The 17,800-nt window shown below is 64.8% G+C and overlaps 4 protein-coding genes across 6 annotated transcripts; 1 reads left to right on the plus strand and 3 right to left on the minus strand.

Moving 5' to 3' along the window:
- Nucleotides 1-684: 684 nt before the first annotated feature.
- On the minus strand, nt 685-4,174 carry ISG20L2 (interferon stimulated exonuclease gene 20 like 2). Its single transcript, XM_063420494.1, has 3 exons — nt 3,272-4,174; nt 2,317-2,517; nt 685-1,581 (listed from the first exon to the last, which is right to left on the minus strand). The coding sequence occupies exons 1-3, from the start codon at nt 4,046-4,048 to the stop codon at nt 1,468-1,470; spliced, it is 1,092 nt and encodes a 363-aa protein (XP_063276564.1). The 5' UTR covers nt 4,049-4,174; the 3' UTR covers nt 685-1,467.
- Nucleotides 4,175-4,253: 79 nt separating this feature from the next.
- On the plus strand, nt 4,254-6,974 carry METTL25B (methyltransferase like 25B). Of its 2 annotated transcripts, none has more exons than XM_063420433.1 (7): nt 4,254-4,410; nt 4,618-4,798; nt 4,872-5,159; nt 5,232-5,294; nt 5,367-6,061; nt 6,360-6,583; nt 6,687-6,974. In XM_063420433.1, exons 2-7 carry the CDS (start codon nt 4,670-4,672, stop codon nt 6,896-6,898), a joined length of 1,611 nt encoding a protein of 536 aa, XP_063276503.1. In that variant the 5' UTR covers nt 4,254-4,410; nt 4,618-4,669; the 3' UTR covers nt 6,899-6,974. The 2 variants fall into 2 exon arrangements, with proteins under 2 accessions (XP_063276503.1, XP_063276504.1); XM_063420434.1 differs by having other exon boundaries at nt 6,396-6,583; nt 6,687-6,973.
- Nucleotide 6,975: 1 nt separating this feature from the next.
- On the minus strand, nt 6,976-8,927 carry MRPL24 (mitochondrial ribosomal protein L24). 2 transcript variants are annotated; one of them, XM_063420517.1, is made up of 6 exons: nt 8,839-8,927; nt 7,828-8,018; nt 7,652-7,747; nt 7,463-7,566; nt 7,249-7,379; nt 6,976-7,170 (listed from the first exon to the last, which is right to left on the minus strand). In XM_063420517.1, the coding sequence occupies exons 2-6, from the start codon at nt 8,005-8,007 to the stop codon at nt 7,034-7,036; spliced, it is 648 nt and encodes a 215-aa protein (XP_063276587.1). In that variant the 5' UTR covers nt 8,008-8,018; nt 8,839-8,927; the 3' UTR covers nt 6,976-7,033. The 2 variants fall into 2 exon arrangements, with proteins under 2 accessions (XP_063276587.1, XP_063276588.1); XM_063420518.1 differs by having other exon boundaries at nt 6,976-7,192.
- A 1,031-nt stretch (nt 8,928-9,958) lies between these two features.
- Nucleotides 9,959-16,611, minus strand: HDGF (heparin binding growth factor). The gene is made up of 6 exons (XM_063420477.1): nt 16,197-16,611; nt 11,131-11,207; nt 10,893-11,031; nt 10,626-10,802; nt 10,363-10,553; nt 9,959-10,255 (listed from the first exon to the last, which is right to left on the minus strand). The coding sequence occupies exons 1-6, from the start codon at nt 16,281-16,283 to the stop codon at nt 10,249-10,251; spliced, it is 678 nt and encodes a 225-aa protein (XP_063276547.1). The 5' UTR covers nt 16,284-16,611; the 3' UTR covers nt 9,959-10,248.
- Nucleotides 16,612-17,800: the final 1,189 nt, after the last annotated feature.

Below are 17,800 nucleotides of genomic sequence, written 5' to 3' on the forward strand. Positions count from 1 at the left end.
CAAACGCAGTCCAGACACAAAGGCTCCCGCCTGCTCCTCCGCCCTCCCACCTTCCTCTGGATTTTGGGGCTCTGACAGCTTTCCCACCCCCACCCGGGCCGTAGGGACGGGTTTGCAAGGCGGGAGCGGGAGGGATGAGCCCCCCCAGAACTCCGCGAGCTCCCGCCCCGTCAGATGCTCGGGAGTCCGCTCTCCAGCACTGCGGGGGAACCCAAATCTGCGCGTTTAACCCCAAAGAAATGGGGAAGGGCCCCTCCCACTGCGGGGCTGCACACCCCAAAACCCTCCCTCGGGCTCCAGCGCCCCGAGCCAAGCGCAGCCACGTAAACATGAGGAAAAGCTGGAAAAAGTGACGCACGTCGGGGACTCGGGGCGGCGTCCAGCGCGGCGCGGGCGGGGGGATCCCCCAAGGCGGCTGCGAGCTCGGCACCGGCACCGGCACCGCTCCCGGAGCCCCTCGGTTACAGCAACACCGGGGAGCCAACGGTGGTTCAGGAGAAAAGGGGGAGTGCGGGGGGCTGCCCAGAGCCGGGAAGGGGCCAGCTCGTCCCTGGCATGAAGAGGCGGAGGAAGAGCCCGCGGGACGCAGATGTCGGAGGGTGCCGGGTGAAGGCAGGACCCGCCCGGAGCCCTCGCCCACCGGGGCCGTGGGCTCCTCCCCACCCCCACCGAAGGGAAGAGCTCTTTAATCATTTCTTTTTAATTAGGGTTTTCCACATAAACCTTTCCGTTCAAAGCAGTTCCTGTCGGGCTCGGGCGCCTTCAGGGTATGACCACCCTCCGGTGTCGGGGGTGTCCCCGAGCCAGCGCGGGGGGGACTTGCCCGCGAGTGGCGGGGTCGTCCCCGGGGCAGCGCGGGGTCTCGGGCCAGAGGATGGCGCGATGCTGCTCCCATGACCGGGTCTGTCCCGCCCCTTGCGGGAAGGTGGAACTTAATCATCGATGAAAGCAGCGCCCGGAGCGGAGTGGGGACTTTCCAGAGGGATCTGAGCCCCACCCGCTCCTACACATCGTCCCGGGGCACATCGGCAGCTCCCGGCACTGCCAGAGGTAGTTTTGGGAAGAGGAAGGAGCCCACTCCATTCCCAAGGCCCCAGTGATGAGGGCTGTGCTCAGGGTGCCCCAAGGTCACTCCCAGATCAGCCCCGAAGTGTTTGGGGGGTGCAGGATCCCACAGCCCCCTCTTGGGAAGGCACCATCCCAGGCCCTCCCCACATCCTGGGGAGAGCAGGGCACAACAGCAGTGGCACAAGGCACGTCAGGCTTGGGGACAAGGGACGTCACCTGGCTCCTCATCATCCACAGATGGAGGCAGCCCCTCGGCACTCACAGGACCCTCGAGGGGCAGGACCAGGCCTGGGGACATCACTCAGCGTCCCCCCAGAGGCAGGACCAGGCCAAGGCCATCACTGTGGGCCCCCCAGAGGCAGGACGGAGCTGGGGGTGTCACTCTGAGCCCCCCAAGTGTCACTTCTGCTCTGGGTTCTGCCGCAGGTGCTGCTCCCACTCCTCCTCCACCACCTTGTAGAGCTCCATGGTGGCTCGGGCGTCCTCCACCGAGGAGTGGCCACTTTTCCCTACCTGTGGGGACACACACAAGTCACCACAGCTCCCATTTTGAGGGGGCAGCCAGAACTGGGGGGGGTGGGATGTACAGAGATTAGGGAGTGCAAGCAGCTGTGGGGCAATGCATGCGGGAAGCGTGGGGGGATGCATGGAGATGAGAGTGTGCAGGAAGATTTGGGGGTGCAGGTGGTTCCATTGGGGGAAAGTGTGATGATCAGGGCATAGAGGCAGCTCCAGGGGGCTGAAGGAGGATTAGGTGGGGTGCAGGCGTCTTGGGTGGGCAGATACAGGGAGATGAGGGGGTGCAAGTAACTGTGGGTGGGGTGCAGGCAGAACTGGGGGTGCAGACAGATTTGGGAGGGCACAGGCAGAAAGGGGGGCGTGTATGAAACTAAGGGGGTGCAGGCAGATTTGGGGGTACAGGAAGCTCCAGGGGGATGCAGGGAGCTTAGGGGAGTATAGCCCAATTTAGGGATACAGAGAAAACTGGGGAGGTGCAGGCAGTGCTGTGAGGTGTGCATAGATATTAAAGGGAAAAGAGCAGGAGAACGCTCTCCAAGGCTGCAAAGCTTGAGCTGAGGGTTCACCCCTCCCACAGGCTGCTTTCCAGGGAAACTGAGGCACAGGGCTGCCTTGCTCCAGGACTGGCATCAATGGCTGAACTCAGCATGCCTTGGATCTTCCCCCAGGGGTTGCCCTTCCCTCCCCACTGTCTCCCTGGCATGGTACAGGGGATTCCCAGCTGTGTACCTGGATGTCCTGGTTCAGCAGGGCTTTGGTGAGGCGCTTCAGGGAGATGGCCACATTCTCTGGGAAGCCCCCCCGGCGGTTCAGCAGGGGGATCTGGGACGTGTCCCGGGTGAGGGCTTTGGGGTGGGTATACCGGAGGGCTTTGAAGTCGTTGTGGATAGCATGGCCGACCACGACCTTCCCAGCAAGGATCCGCAGCACCTACAGAGGAAGAGGGGGTTCAGACCCCCAGCAGCACCTCCCATGCTCCGTGGGAAGTTTCTGCCCCCCAAGAACGGGGGCAGAGCTGTGGGGCTGAGCGGGAGCAGCACAGCATGGACAATCCCTGTGCCCCACAGGACATGGCAGCCCTGGACCCCCACAGCTCCTGAGCTGCAGGGCTCGACCCTGCGCCCCCCACCCATGGCCCTGCAAGCACCCACTCCCTGCCCCAACCCATGAGTCCAGCCCTGCACCCCCAGCCCCACGATCCCCACCCTTGGCCCAGGGACCCCCAGCCCATGAGACACAGAGCCAGGCCTTGCAGCCCCTCACCCCCAGCCCATAAACCCAGCCCTGACCCCGGATCCAAGCCCTGCAGCCCAGCCCCCACCCTGCAGCCATCCCTCCCACCCCTGCACTCCCATCCTCGGCCCCACAGCCCAACACCCCCAGCCCCGCACCCCATGTCCCCCCTGGGCCCCAGAGCCCAGCCCTACCTCCCCCAGCCCCGGTTCCACCTCCCCCAGCCCCGGTTCCACCTCCCCCTGCCCGGTTCCACCTCCCCCAGCCCCGGTTCCACCTCCCCCAGCCCCGGTTCCACCTCCCCCTGTCCCGGTTCCACCTCCCCCAGCCCCGGTTCCACCTCCCCCAGCCCCGGTTCCACCTCCTCCAGCCCCGGTTCCACCTCCTCCAGCCCAGGTTCCCCATCTCCCATGGCTGCAGCCCCGCTCCGTGCCCGGAGCCCGCCCCGCACCTGCTGCTGCGCCCTGCGGAAGGGCACGGCTTTGTGCATGTGGTGCCGGCGGATCCCGCTCCAGCGCGTCCGGTAATCCACGATGGGCTCCTCGGGCCGCACGTACTGATCGTACACGATGTCCCCCTCGTAGGTGACGATGCTGCAGCGGGCCAGGGCGCTGGTCCGCCCGCCGGGCCCCGTGCCCACCATCTCACAGTCCATGGCCACCAGCTTGGGGGGCACCGGGGGGGCAGCGCCGGCCTTGGGGGCGCCCCGAGCTGCCCCCCGACCCTTCCCCGTGGTTTTAGCGGGAGCACTGGTTCCGGCGGAGCCGTTCTGGGATACCGGGGGGGCTCCGACAGCGTTGGCGGAGCCCCGAGCCGCCCCGCAGCCCTTCCCCTTGGTCTTAGCGGGAGCATCGGTGCCGTTCTGGGATGCCGGGGGGGCTCCGACAGCGTTGGCGGAGCCCCGAGCCGCCCCACAGCCCTTCCCCTTGGTCTTAGCAGGAGCATCGGGGCCGTTCTGGGATGCCGGGGGCCGTCGGGGGGCAGCGGCAGGGCCGTTCTCTTTGGGCTGGCCCGAGCGCGGCTTCCCCGCCCCGCCCCTGGTCCCCCGCGACCTGGGGGCCCGCCGGGGCCCGCCCGGTGCCGCCGGGAGCTGCTTCTGCCGCAGGACCCCGCGGCGCTCCAGCTGCCGCCGCCGCCGCACGAACCTCTGGTGCTTGAGGTTGCCCGGCTCCTTCTTGGGGCGGCATTCGGGGGCGGCGAAGTCCACGTTGAGGATCAAATCGTCCATGGCGGGACCAGGCCGGGGCCGCTGCGGCGCGGAGAGACGGCTCGGCGGCGGGGCCGCTGGGCACCGGGGGTCTCCGGCACCCGGGGATCCCCCACACCCGGGGTCCCGACAGCGGCCCCGGTCACCCCCGCTCCCACCCCCACCCCCTTCCCCGCCGCCCCCCGGAACCGGAAGTTCCCCGGAGACACGAGGCCGGGCCGGCACCGGCAGTGACGTCATCCACGCGCGCCGCGGCGGGAACTCAGGCGCCGGGCGCTGAGGGAGGCGCGCGCGGCCGCGGCGGCTCCGTGACGCGTCGGTGACGTCAAAGTGACGTCACGGGGCATAGGCGAAGTGACCGGTGACGTCACGGGTGCTCGGGGGTGAGTGATGCCCCTGGGTGATGTCGCGGCTCTGGGGGGTGTCTCGGTAGGGAGTGGGGGGGTGTCACAGTCATGGCGGGAGGCGGTATCGCGTCATCACATGACGTCACTGCCTGATGACGTCATGTGGCTGCTGACTGGGATGGGCCGAGCCGGGGAGGGGGCGAGCTCTGGGGTGATGTGACAATGCCAGAATTCATGCCCCAGGGTGACTTCAGAGTGCCAGGGCCGATGCCCCCCTGCCGGCCCAGGAGCTGCCATGGCAGCCGCCCCCCGTCCCACCCCACGCCTGCAGCAGCACCCGGAGCAGTCCCCGGAGCAGCGTCGAGCCGCTGACATCATCCGCCTCCTGGCGCTCTACCGGCCCCTGCTCGACGCCTTCATCATCGTGAGTGTCCCAAAGCATCTCCGAGCTGTGTCCCCCCAGGCCGTGTTCCCCACGCTGACCCCGCTCCCTGCAGGATTTCTTCACCGATGGCCTGTGGGCACAGCTGCCCCCAGCCTGGCAGCCCGCCCTGGCCAGTGCCACCCCCGTGCAGCTGGCCGGGCTCCTGGGGGGCCCCGGGGGCCCAGGGGCTGCCTGGCCCCTGTCCCTGCTGGCCTTTGCCGCCGCTGCCCGGGCCCTTGCCTTCCCTCGGGGGTGCCCGGGCAGGTCCCCGCGCCCCCCGTGCCAGAGCTGCCACCTGCACCCGCTGCTCCGCCGCCACGTCAAGCCCAAAAAGCAGCACGAGATCCAGCGCCTGGGCAAGGTGGGTGCCCCCCCAATCCCCTGAGACCCCCCCAGCTCTCCCCAGCCTCCTAAGAGCCCCCCTTCCCCACAGCTGCTGCAGCGGCTGAGCCGGGCCACCGGCTGCCAGCGCGTGGTGGATATTGGAGCAGGGCAGGTAAGAGCAGGGGGACACGGAGGGGTCCCAGAGGATCCCCCCCAGCCGAGCTGAGCTTGTGTCCCCCCACAGGGCCACCTTTCCCGGCTCCTGGCCTTTGGCCTGGGCCTGTCGGTCACTGCAGTGGAGAGCGATGGCCGCCTGGTGGGCCTGGCTGAGCGCTTTGACCAGGAGCTGCTGAGGGAGCTGGGGAAAACCAGGGGACACACGAAGCGCCCCGCGTGCCCCCTCACCCCCCTGGCCCCACAGCACGTGGCCGGGCGCCTGGACCCTGCGGCTCCCTCGGGGGAGTTCCTGCTGCCCCCCGACCCCCCAGGACCCAGCCCTGCTGCCCGGAACCCGCTGGGGGGCCCGGGAGGCTCTGAGGACGGGGGGCAGGTGCTGGTGACGGGGCTCCACGCCTGCGGGGACCTCAGCCCGGCCCTGCTGTGCCACTTTGCCCGCAGCCCCGCTGTGGCCGCCGTGGCCTTAGTGGGCTGCTGCTACATGAAGCTGTCAACAGCCCCGCAGCCCCCTGGCTGCCCCCTGGGCTATCCCCTGAGCGCCTCAGTGGCTGCGCTGCCAGGCCACCAGCTGTCCTACCGGGCACGGGAGGCTGCATGCCACGCGCTGGAGGAGTACAAGGAGCGGCTGCGCGGGGGCAGCCCCCACCTGCGCGCCCACTGCTACCGCGCCGTGCTCGAGAGCCTCATCCGCGCTGCCGACCCCGCCAAGAGGCACCTGGGCCTGCAGCCAGGCAGGAAGGCACATGCCCTCAGCTTCCTCCAGTGAGTTTGGGCAGGGGGACCCCCTTCTTTGTCCCCTGGTGGTCCCCAGTGAGTCTGGGGAGGTGGGGCCCCTTTCTGGGACATCCGCCAGCCCTAAGTTTGGGGATGGAGGGTCCCATTCTGGGATGTCTCTTAGCCCCCTATGAGTTTGGGGAGGAAGGACCCTTTTCTGGAATTCTCCTTGTGAGTCTGAGGAGTGGCGACACCCTTCTGTGTCGCCTCCTGGTGCCACAGTGAGATTGGGGAGGGAGGGGGACTCCCTTCTGGGACCCTCCTCGTGACTTTGGGGACGGGGGAGTCCTGCCTGGGACTCCCCTGCCCCCTTTCATGGCAGATACGCCCACCTGGGGCTGCCCCTTGCGGGACTGGATCCAGCAGGGGTACCGCTGGACTCAGGGGCTGTGGGGGCCATGCTGGAGCAGCAGCACAAGGTGGTGGCATTCTGCACCCTGGGGCAGCTTCTGGCACCTGCCGTGGAGACCCTCATCCTGCTTGACCGTTTGCTCTACCTGCGGGAGCAAGGTGGGCATGGGCAGGGCTGCCAGGGGGATCCTCCCCTCTTCTGTTTCCTCTCTCCTTGGATGCTTCTCTCCACTCTCTGGACTCTCGTTTGTCTTTTACCCAGGTTTCCACTGTGCCGTTGTGCCCCTCTTCAACCCCCAGTTCTCCCCACGGAACCTGGTGCTGGTGGCCTCACGGACCCCGCTGGCCACGGTGCTGGCCGGGCTGGACAAGGACAGCAAGGACGCGGACAGCAGCGAGGATGAGGAGCTGGGGGAAGCAGAGTCCCCCAGGGAGGGGCAGAGTCCCCACAGCCCTGGGCACAGTCCACAATAAACACAGGATTTGTACAGGCTGGGGCTGGGTGTGAGCCAGTCAGTGCTGCACCGAAAGCACGGCATGCTACAAACACAGAAAATCAAAGGGGTGTTTATTACAGAGCCCGGCTCAGGCGGCTTCCACCTCCCCCAGTTAATACCAGTAGGATTTCTTGGCCCGGCGCGTCTCCACGATCCCCATGGCATCCATGACCTCCTCCTCGAAGGTCTTCAGGGACGGCTGGTACGTCTTGGCCAGCGCATCCTCCTCCGATGTGTCCTTAGGGCCATCTGTGCAGGCGAGGGGACAGCGCTGACCCCCTGTGTCCCCTGCCACGTCCCCCCAGCCTCCGCTGCCCTCCCACTCACCAGTCCACTGCTCGGGGACGACGCCGTCCTCGCGTGGCTGCGGGGGCACGGGCAGGATGCGGCCACTGCGCAGCGACACGCGGACGCGCTCGCCCTCCTCTGTGTACCGCCACTCCACCTCTGTCGGCTTCCTGCGGGCACCCGGCGTTGGCAGGGGGCAGGACTGAGGCGGGGGGCACCAGTGGGGTTCCCTCAGCACCCCCCAGCCCATTACCGGTCCTCGGGGTCCACCAGGCAGATCTGGCTGAGCAGCAGTGGCGCCTCGCTGGCGATGTAGGTCCCAGAGTACTTGGCTGTGCGGTTGACGTAGCGATAGTGCTGCAAGGGCAGAGGGGTCACTGACAGCCTGTGGCCTCCCCAGCCTCCCCACAGCCTCCTCCAGCCCTCCCTGCTCCAGACTCACCGTGTTCAGTCCTTCCACCACCACCCAGTTGCGGGCTTGCACCACCTGCGTGACCAGCCCCTGCTTCCCCGCGTCCTTCCCGGCCAGCACCTGGACCTGCGTTGGAGAGAGGTGCAGAGGTGGGACCCCCAGCCCAGCTGCCAGCCAGGGGGGAGCCTGGGGAAGGGGAGCCTTACCGTGTCACCCTTGAACACCTTCCAGTCGTCCTTGGCCACGGGTTTCACAAAGACCTTTCGGCGGCGCTGCCCCGGGGGGTTGCGGAGCCGGGCGGCCATGGAGTCCGGGGGCCACATTCCGTGCCGGTACCCCGGGGGCAGCCGCGGCCGTGCCGCGCTCAGCAGGGCCGAGAGCCGCATGGTGCTGGGGACTGGGAAGTCGGGGACCACTGAGCCCCCTGGGGACACCCCTCATGCTCCCCATGTGTGTCCAGGGCTGGGTGAGATGCAGGGGTCCGGCAGGGCCCACCCACCACCAAAGGGGAGTCACCCCCACCCACCCAGCCCCTGAAAGAGCTCCCGCTGAAGGGATCAAAGCGTCTCGCAGAGCAGCACCCCACAAAACGGACCCAGGGATCCCACAGACTCTCACCCCCACTCTCCCAAAGGCGACCCAGTCCCTAAAAGACCCCCAAAAGGGGATCGAGGTTCTGGCAAAGCTACCCCTCACCCATGAAATGATCCAGGCATCCCACAGGGTACCCTCCATCCAAAGGGTACGGGGTGTCCTGCAAAGCACTCTCTACTCCCAGAGAGGATCTGTAGAGCCCCCCACTCCCCGAAGAGAACCAAGGAGTCACAGAAACCTTTCCCCAAGGCGGAACACGGGCGTCCCACAGACGAGGAGAGCACCCCACCAAAGAGGACCCAGGGGTCCCACAGACCCCATTCCCCCAGAGGGCACACGGACACCGGCAGAGCCTCCTCCACCCGCGAAGGGCTCCATGGATATTGCAAACTCCCCCCTCACTCCCAAAGAGAACCCGCAGAGTGGCCCCACCACCCAAAGGGAACCCAGGGGTCCCGCAGAGCACACCCCCTCCACCCCGCCGGAAACGACACCCACGTGTCCAGCAGAGCCCCGGCCACCCCCAAAGGACACGGAACCCCAGAAAACCCCTCCAATACCCCCGAAAGGGCCCGCAGAGCCTCCCGGTCCCCATAGAGGTGCCGGACCCCGACCCCGCTCACCTGCGCGGCCCGCGCCGCTCCCGCGCTCCGGGGGCGTGGCCCGGAGGGGCGTGGCCCGGAGGGGCGTGGCCAAGCCCGGGGTGGGCGTGGCCCAGCGCAGGCCTGGACGCGGCGCTGCCGTGGCGCGCGGCCCCGCCTGGGAGCGCTGCGGAGGCCGCGGGGGTGGAGCCCGGCGCAGGGCATGCCGGGAGCCGCGGGGCACGCCGGGAGCCGCTGTCCCGGCGCGGGGCACGCCGGGAGCCGTAGTCCCGCCGCCCCCGGTGTCCCTCACGGCTCCGGCCCCCGGCCCCGCCGGTACAGCGCCTGCCGGGAGCTGTAGTCCCGCCGGGGCTGGCGCCCGGCCACGGCTCCATTTTCTGCTGCTGTCCTCCCTGTCCCCGCGGCTGGTCCAGGGGCAGCAGAGGGTGTGCTCTGTCCCCTCTGCAGGAAGCGGGGCACGGACAATACCCCCGCTTTGGCCTCTCCTGGCTGGGTTGTGTGTGTGGAACAGGGTGCCCAGAGAACAGTCACAGCCCCAAGCCTGCCACAGCTCAAGGGGCGTTTGGACAAGGCCCTCAGGCCCAGGATGTGATTTTGGGGTGTCCTGTGCAGGGCCCAGAGCTGGGCTTAGAGATCCTGCCAGGTCCCTTTCCACTCAGGATATTCCACTATTCCAGAAGAGAAGTTGAGTGCTTGGACAACACTCTGGGACATTGGGACTGGGGGCATTTTGGGGTGTCCTGTGCAAGGCCAGGGCTTGAGGATCCTTGTGGGCCCCATCCAGCTCAGGATATTCCATGACTTCACGATCCTAAAGGTCAAGGAGTGTTCAGACAATGTTCTTGATGCTGCGATTTTGAGGTGTTGTGTGCAGGGTCAGGAGTAAGACTTGACCCTTCTGTGTCCCTTCCAGCTCAGGGCATCCTATGATTCTGCAGTTCCTATTTTAGCTCCCCTCCAAAACCTTCCCCTGGTTCTTTCCCTGCCCCAGCCCCATCTCTCCTCCTGGTCTGTGTGCTCGCTCCCCCCATCCCAGAGCTGCCAGAGGGGCTCTGGCAGCCCCACCTCTCTGGGCAGCTCAAAGGGTCCCCAAACCACCCCTGCAGGGAGGTCCAGGGGCTAACCCAGGGCCCACAAGCACTTTAAAAAGGCAAGATTCGCTTTTATTTCAAATCAACTGCTCAGCCCCGAGGAATCACTAATACAAAGCGTGCGCCCACGGCAGGGCAGGCACGGAGCACTCGGGGTCAGTACCAGGCTGCTCTGCATTCCTCTCTTTTTGTAGGTTTTTTTTTTCTTTTTTTTTCCTTTTGAAACTTTATTTTGGGGTGTTTTCTCTCGTCCAGAGCTCCAGACACAACGAGCCGGCGCGGGCGACACGGGGCAGCACCCAGGACCCGGCAGGGAAGGATCAGCTCGCCGGGGAAGCCACTACAGGCTGTGGAGGCCAAGAAGAGAGCCAGGTTCTTGGTCAGACCCTGCGGTGCCAGGGATGCCCCCAAGGCCTGGAGGCTGTGGGGACAGGGGTCACTGCACCACCCTCACCTCTCCTTGTGGTCTCTGACCTCCTCCTTGCCTTCCTGCTTGGCTTCGTTGGTGTCTGGTGCGTCAGCAGCGTCACTGTTCTTCTCCCCTTCGTCCGGGTTGGCTTTGGGCTCTTCCTTGGGGGCCTCTTCGTTGTCCACCTTCTTGTCCCCTTCCTGCCCCTCCACAACCTTGGGGCGTTTGGGGGAGTCCTGGGCCAGGGGAGCTCAGGTCAGCCCAGCCCCCATCACCCACACCCCCATCCCCTGCAGCCCACCCAGTACCTCCAAAGCATCTTCTGCTTTCCTCTTGATCCCGGCTTTCTCGTTCTTCTCCTTGGACTGCTCGTCGATCACCAGCTTCCCCTCCTCGTCGCTGCTGCCCTCCGCGTTGCCCTTCTTCTCCCCATCTCCCTCCGGCTCCCGCTCGGCCGCCTCGGGGCAGCTCTTCTTCTGGGTGGGCTGTGGGAGCAGGGGGGTCACAGAGGGCACCCAGCAAGGAGAAATGGTCAGGGGGGAGGTGGGATGGAGGTCCCCCAGCCCGTGACCCACCTGGTAGCCGGAGGCTTTGACTGTGGGGTTGTTCTCGATCTCCCACAAACCTTCGCTGAACCCTTTCCGCTTGTTGGGTTTCCCAAACTTCTCCTTGCACTCCTCGTAGGGGAAGAGGTCTTTGGGCCCCAGGAATGCCCTGTGCCAGGGGAGAACAGTGAGGGGTGGGAGCAGGGGGAATCTCACCTTTCCCAACCTCACTGCACCACCCACTCTGTAAGCCCCTGCTCCCACTCACGTTTCGTGGGTCCCAAAGAAGAAGACTTGGTACTTATTGGAGGAGGATTTGACTGCAGCTTCTGGCATCTCATCAATCTGTGTGACACAAAGGACAGCATGAGAGGAGAGGACAGAGACGCCTGGGGCTCCTCAGACCCCAGGACATCGCCCCCCTCCAGTGTCCTATCGATGGGCACAGTTCAGGAAAGGAAAAATGTGATACTTTTCTGTCTGGGGACAGTGCTGACAAGAAGTGGTCAGCAGAACAAGTGGTTGTGCCCACTGGGGGCCAGCGGGGCTCCCCTTCCCTCACCCCCTCCCCCCTTAAGCTCTTGTCTAGACCAGCTCAGGCACACTCAGCAAATTCAGGCGCTGCCAGCGGTGCCAGTGCAGCCACAGGCGGCGCCTCCAGCCTGGGCCAGGAATGGGGTACCCGGGGGGACACCGTCCTGCTGCTGGGACACCCTGGCCGAAATGGGGTCACCAGACAAGGGGACAGCCTGGCGAGGGCTGTGGGGTCAAGCAGCAGCCGGTGTCAAGCCCACAGGCAGGTGCTGCTCCACTGAGCGTGAATAATCCCGAGGCGCCAAGCGGGAACGGAGCGAAAGCAACTCCGGCTGCTTTTTATAGCGTCTAAAAATAACCCCCCCTGCAGCCAGCAGCCATAAATTCCCTGAGAAAACCTCAAAGGGAGGTGGAAGGAGCTGAAGGAGGATGCGGGTGGGGGTCTCGGGGCAGGCGCCAGCACGTCACCGGGAGGGAAGGTGCCAGCACAGATGGTCAGGATGCTGGGTCCCATTCCCAGCGCTCTGCTGACTCATGGCACAACCTTTTCCTAAGTCACCATGAGCCCTGCAGTTTGCCGAGCCTCAGTTTCCCCAGACAGCAGGGCTGGGGTGTTGTGACACCCCAGGGAAGACCTGGCCAAGAGTTTCTCCTGGTTTCCTTCCCAGAACTGTGAATGGAACTAACACTTGTCCCTGTGCTGAGGGGCAATGCTGGGACAGCCCCAGGGGCAGATGGAGGGGATGGAAGAGTGGGAGGGGATGGCACACTGGGAGGGCTCTGTACAGGCACCAGGATGTGGTGGGTGGTCGGTGTGATGTCCCACTCCTGGGTGGGATGCACCTCTGTGCCATCCCCACTGCCCAAATGTGGTTTGGGGCATCCAGGCTGTCCTGTAGCAGGATCCAGGGGGTGTTTCAGGACTGGCAAAGTGCTCCCACCCAGCGCCCTGGGACTACTGGCACTGTCATGCCCCAATGCCGCCCATTCCTCACAGGCACGGGGACATTCCAGAAGCAGGGACAGTCCCCAGCAGAGCAAAGGTCAGTCTAGCCCTTGCAGCAGTCCCCAGCGGGACCCTGGCCCATGGTGGCAGCTGGGAGCAGCAGCTCCATCCCTGCATGGCACCAAAGGTGGAGGAGGGGATGATGTGACTCAGAGGGGAGGCCACCAGCCCAGCCCAGCCCCGCCAGGGAGGGTGCTTCCCGCAGGCCACGTTCTTGCAGGTCACTCCTGGGACAATGTGGCAAAGGCCCCTAGAGGCCCCAGGCAAGAACAAGGAACCCAGACCCTCCCACTGCCAGGTTTGGACAGGGGCCTCATAGCCCCCTGCAGTGCCAGGACCCTCACAGATATCCCCCGAGCAAGTTTCCAAATCTCCTTCCCCAAGGAAAGGCAGCACATGCAGAGGCACGAGCAGCAGGTCCAGGGATGGCAGCCCTGTGGCACTGTGTCTGTGTCCCCACTGCTGCCTGCCCCCTGCCCACGAACTGAGGGGCTCCACGGGACAGGGGACAGCTGGGATCCCCTGCACAGTGGGATTCCCTGCACAGCCCGTTCCTGCCAGCACCAGCCCTTTATCAGCCCCTCCAGCACCCCAAGGGGATGTGGTGGCTCTATCTGCACGGGCAGGTGGGGACTGGGGTGCGGGGACACGGGGCAGGCGGGTGACACCCCGTTGGGGACAGTGATAGTGCAGGCGGGTGCAAACCCACCCAAAAACCCTGGGCTGCCCAAACTTCCCCAAGATGGGGGCCCAGGGCTCGTGGCACCATCATGCCCCAGGTCTGTTTGTCTGTCCCTGTCGCCTGCTGGACATTGGCAGGGGGGGCAGACAGGGCTACAGTGCCAGGGTAAAGTCCACGGTGCCCATTTCTGTCCCCCTGCCAGCTCCTGCGAATGGCACTGGTGTCACAGCCCGGCCTTCCCCAGGGACCTGCATGTGGAAGCTGGGGGGGAATCTGAAAATGGGCTGGACAGGGAGGGGAAGCTCCAGAGCGTGGCAGGGGACGGACAGGCACATACCCCCGCTCTGGACTCTGCCCCCAACCTCTGCTCTTCACCTTTGCAACTGGTCCATGGAGCACGGCTGGATGCAGCCTGCCCTGCACCGGCCATGGGGGCTGGGAGCAGCCCCCTCCCTGCCTCAGTTTTCCCACTGCAGGACAAGGCTGGCAGCAAGGAGCTGGTTAGCAGGAAGAGGAATTAATGGAATTAACTCATGTGGGTCACACACAGTTGATGAAGCAGGTGGGCGGCCTGTGACATCCCTGAGACCCACGGGTGCACCCACTCACTCCCCAGGGCTCTCCTCAGCCCTGGGGCCATCACTGGGCCCCATCCAAAAACCAGGCTGGAAACAGGCAGCAAATTACCCAGAGTCTGCTCCAGAGGGTATGACCAGCAGAATCCTGACCCCACCGCACACCCAGCCATGGGAGATGCTCAGGAAGGGGGATGTCAGCGGTGCCAGGATGCCCAGCGTGGTGCTTTGTCCCCTGCCATGCTCCCGTGCTGCCCCAGAGCTCTGCATGGAAGAGGGGCTGCAGATCTGGCCACAGCAGCAGGGAAGCACCAAAGGGCAGGTGAAAACGACGGTCTGGCATAAAGGACCCTGCAGAGAAGGGGTGAGGGGAAGAGGAAGGCAAGCATCATCTTCCAGGTGCCAGCAACTCATCTCCCCACTCTCATGCCTCACTTTCCTCTCTGTTTAATAATGCTGTCCCACTCAGGGAGAGGTTTCCACTGGAGCTGCTGGTGTCGGGGGATGGTGCCAGGTGCCATCCCCAGGGAATGGGTCAGGGGAACAACCCCTCCCCCGCAGTGCTGCCAGCTCCCCCCTCCCTTTCTTCCCGTATCTCTCTGCTCCAGCCACACCTGGCTGGAAACAAATATCCCAGCGAACGCCACGCGTGAACGGGTAACGTTTCATCATCACAGCACCCGATTAGTCACGGGCAAGCCCTGCCTGCTTCACCCTGACCGATTAGTCACGGTGGGGAGGGTGCACTCCAACCTCCCCCCATCAACCAGCACCCCTGGGCTCGGGGAGCCCAACCTCCTGCTGCTTCCAGAGGGGGAAAAAAACCTGTTCCCTGCCTGCCCCGGCAGCCCCGAAACACTCCTGCCATGGTGGCAGCGAACCACCGGGAGATGAGCGGGGCGTGAAACCCGAGCGGGCCCGGGCGCACTCAGGCGCTAATTCGGTCCCCGGGAGCTGAGTCCGGCTTTGCGAGCCCCGACCCAGCGGGGCTTTTCGGGAACCGAACCCCGCTGCGAGGAGAGGGGTGGAGGAGGATGGGGCAGCGGGGCTGTGCTGGGGCCAGGGAGAGAGAGCATCGCTTTCCCCCGGGGAGAAGCTGCGGTGGAAAAGCAGGCGGCGGTGGAAGCAGGCGCCGGGCTCCCAGGGATCCCTCTGGCTCCTCCTCGCAAAGCCGCTTTCAAATGCGCGTTGGGAGGCCAGTGCCAAATCCGAACGGGCTCCCAACCCCCTCTCGGCCTCCCCGCCAGAACCCGACAAACCAAACAAAAGTTATTCAAATCCGGGAGAGGAGGGAGGAGGGGATGGGGGCGACGGGGAGATCCTCGGCCTTTAAAGCCCACCGCCCCATTCCTCCCCTTTTCCGCTCAATTTGGGGTTTCCAGGCAGCCCCGGTGCCCTTCGCAGCAAGGCCGGGAGGAGAGTGTGTATGTGTGGGGGGGAACACTCCAAGGAAATTTTAAACTGCATCATCAACCGCTTAAAAATAACCAGCGCCGTATTGTGTAGCCAGAGCTACCCACGGTCCCCGGCGGGGGATCCGGCCCTGATGGCTTTGGGCTTCATCCCGGGGGTCCCGGGCTCATGGCACGGACCCCCAGGGACGCCCAGGACCAGGGGGTGGGCCGGGGGGCAGTGGCGGGGCTGGCACACGGTGGGGCCTCGACCACCCCGCGCCCTCCCTGTTATGTACGGCCCCCCCTCGTCCCCGTCCTAAGTCCTCAATAATTCTATCGATTTTCTAAAGCCAAACTCCCGGCGAGCGCCGCCACCTCTGTGGCACCCGTGGCAAGAGGTAAGGCCACGAGGAGCCGGGGGACACGCTCGGGGACCTGCCGGCGAGGTCAGGGCGGGGGGGTTCGGCCAAAACGCCCCGAGATCATCCCCGGAGCAGAGGGGGAGCGACCCGGGCCGTCCCCGGGTCTGGCAATGGAGCGGGAAGGGCGGCGTGGTGCGGCCCCACGTGTCCAAGGGACCCCCAGCACCGGGGGTGGGGGTCCCGCGGGGAGGGGCTCACCCCGGGCTGGCCCAGCCTCGTGCTCCGGTGCTGGGGGCGGCCCCGGTCCCCGGCCGGCACAAGGGGGGTCCCCACTCCCACGCGGCGGCAGAAGCCACGCGGTCTCCACCCGTGACCCCCCCGGGAGAGAAATGAATAAACAGCACAAAAGGGGCCCCGGGGAGGCCGGGACGTTGTTTCCGACACATTAAATCCCCCCAAACCCATGGAAATGTCCTGAAAGCGCCTCCGCAAGCCTCGCTACCGAGTAACCCCCAAGTCCGCCGGGCCCGGCCTTACATAAGGTGCCGGCAAAGTTGGACCCCGGCCCCGGTGGAAGGGGAACCGGGGAGAAAGAAGCGTGACCCCAGTGCGGACACACGCCCCCGCCGTTCCACCGGGGCAGCCTGACCCCGGTGCGCCCCCTCCCCCATCCCCCGGGGCACCTCGGCCGCCCGCGTTATGCAACGGGGAGCACCGGAGAGAGCCCCGGGGGGGCACCGGAGGATCCCACGGCTCGCCCACCCCTTCCCCAGCTCCTTACCCGGGCAGGCCAGTGCGGGTAACCCTTCATCTTGGCGAAGACCAGGTCCCCGCATTTGTATTCCTTCTGCCGGTTGGACCGGGACATCTTGGCTGGTGGCTCCTCCCGGGACCGGGGGAGCGGGCGGGGGATGGGGGAGGGGAGGAGGGGGTTGGGGATGAAGTTTGGGAGGCAAAACCCCGGCGAGGCAGGGATTAGCCAAAAAAAATAAAACAAAAAAAAACCCCACAACCCCAAAAAACCCTCCTTAATCCGAGGGGGGAGGCGCGGAGGCAGCGGCTGCTCTGCCCCCCGGCGCGGAGCCCGGGCGGGGGGCGGCGGCGGCCGCGGGGTCAGCGGCGGCGCGGCGCAGCGGCGGAGGGCCCGAGCCCCATGCGGTTGTTTGTGTTTGAAATTCAATTGCTCCCTCCCTCCGCCGCCACCCCCCCCTCCCCTTCCCCTTCCTCCTCCTCCTCCTCCTCCTCTCCTCCTCCTCCTCCTCCCGGTGGATGCGCTCGGAGCTCGCGGGCTCGGCAGCGCTGCCTGGGCGCGCACACCCACAGCCCGCCCACGGCGCCCGGCCCCCAAAAAACGCGAGCGGCGCCCAAAATGTGCCCTGTGCCGGTGGCCCGGGAGGGGTGTGGGTGCTTCCAGCCGCGACATATCACGAGGGAACAGGGACAAGCCCGTGGTGACACCAGCGCGGCGTTGAAATGGAGGGGTCTGGTGCAGAAGCGGCGCAGATTCGGTGTTAAATCGATGTAAAACGGCGGAAAGCGGGCGTGTAAACCCGTGCAAAACCGGTGTGAGGTGGTGCGGACGCCACCGAAATGGTGTAAAAACATGTAGACAGGTGCAAAACTATAATGTGAAGCTGTGAAAAACAGGTGGAAAACAGTGCATAACCAGTGCAGAGCACCACCAAAATGGTGCAAACCCCTGTAAAACTGGCATAAAATCGTGTAAAACTGGGCAAAGTTGGCGTAAAGCTATGTAAAGCAGTGGAAAACTGGTTTTAAAGCAATGCAAAAGTGCCAAAGCTGTGTGAGAGTACAAAACCGGTGTAAATCTATGTTTAAAAAGTGCAATATTGCTGTTAACATACATGGTGAAACCATCTAAACCAGTGGAAAATGTGCAAACCAATGCAAAACCAGTCTAAACCCAGTGTAAGACTGTAAACCCGGTGTAGCAGCATCCCTAAATCCTGGCTGTAGCTGAATACGGGATAGAAGAGGGAGGTCAGCCTTTGAAAAGAGAGAAAATCAAGGATTGTGAGCGTTTGGTGCCCACCCAGGGTCCCCTCGGCTGAGCTGCCCCATTCACCCTGTAATAAATGTAGTGGGTTAATTCGTGTTTTTAGGGATTATAACATGTTGAAATCATGGTTTGGTAAAATGTAAAATAAATTATAACTTAAATTCCAGCCACCCATGGAATTAAGGAATTCCTAGGCCGGCACCACCCAGTAACCACCATTCAGGGGGACACAATGAGGTGCTGGGAACTGGAGATGAGGAGATTGGTATCAGAAAGAAAGACACATTAAGATAAGAAATCAGTTCTCCTCCCGTGGGCAGCAGAGCCATCAGAGCCCCATCATTGCCTGGGTCTCTGGAGAAGAA

The sequence above is a fragment of the Prinia subflava genome, chromosome 31 (assembly GCF_021018805.1).
Source record: "Prinia subflava isolate CZ2003 ecotype Zambia chromosome 31, Cam_Psub_1.2, whole genome shotgun sequence".
In the NCBI taxonomy this organism is placed as follows: domain Eukaryota; kingdom Metazoa; phylum Chordata; class Aves; order Passeriformes; family Cisticolidae; genus Prinia; species Prinia subflava.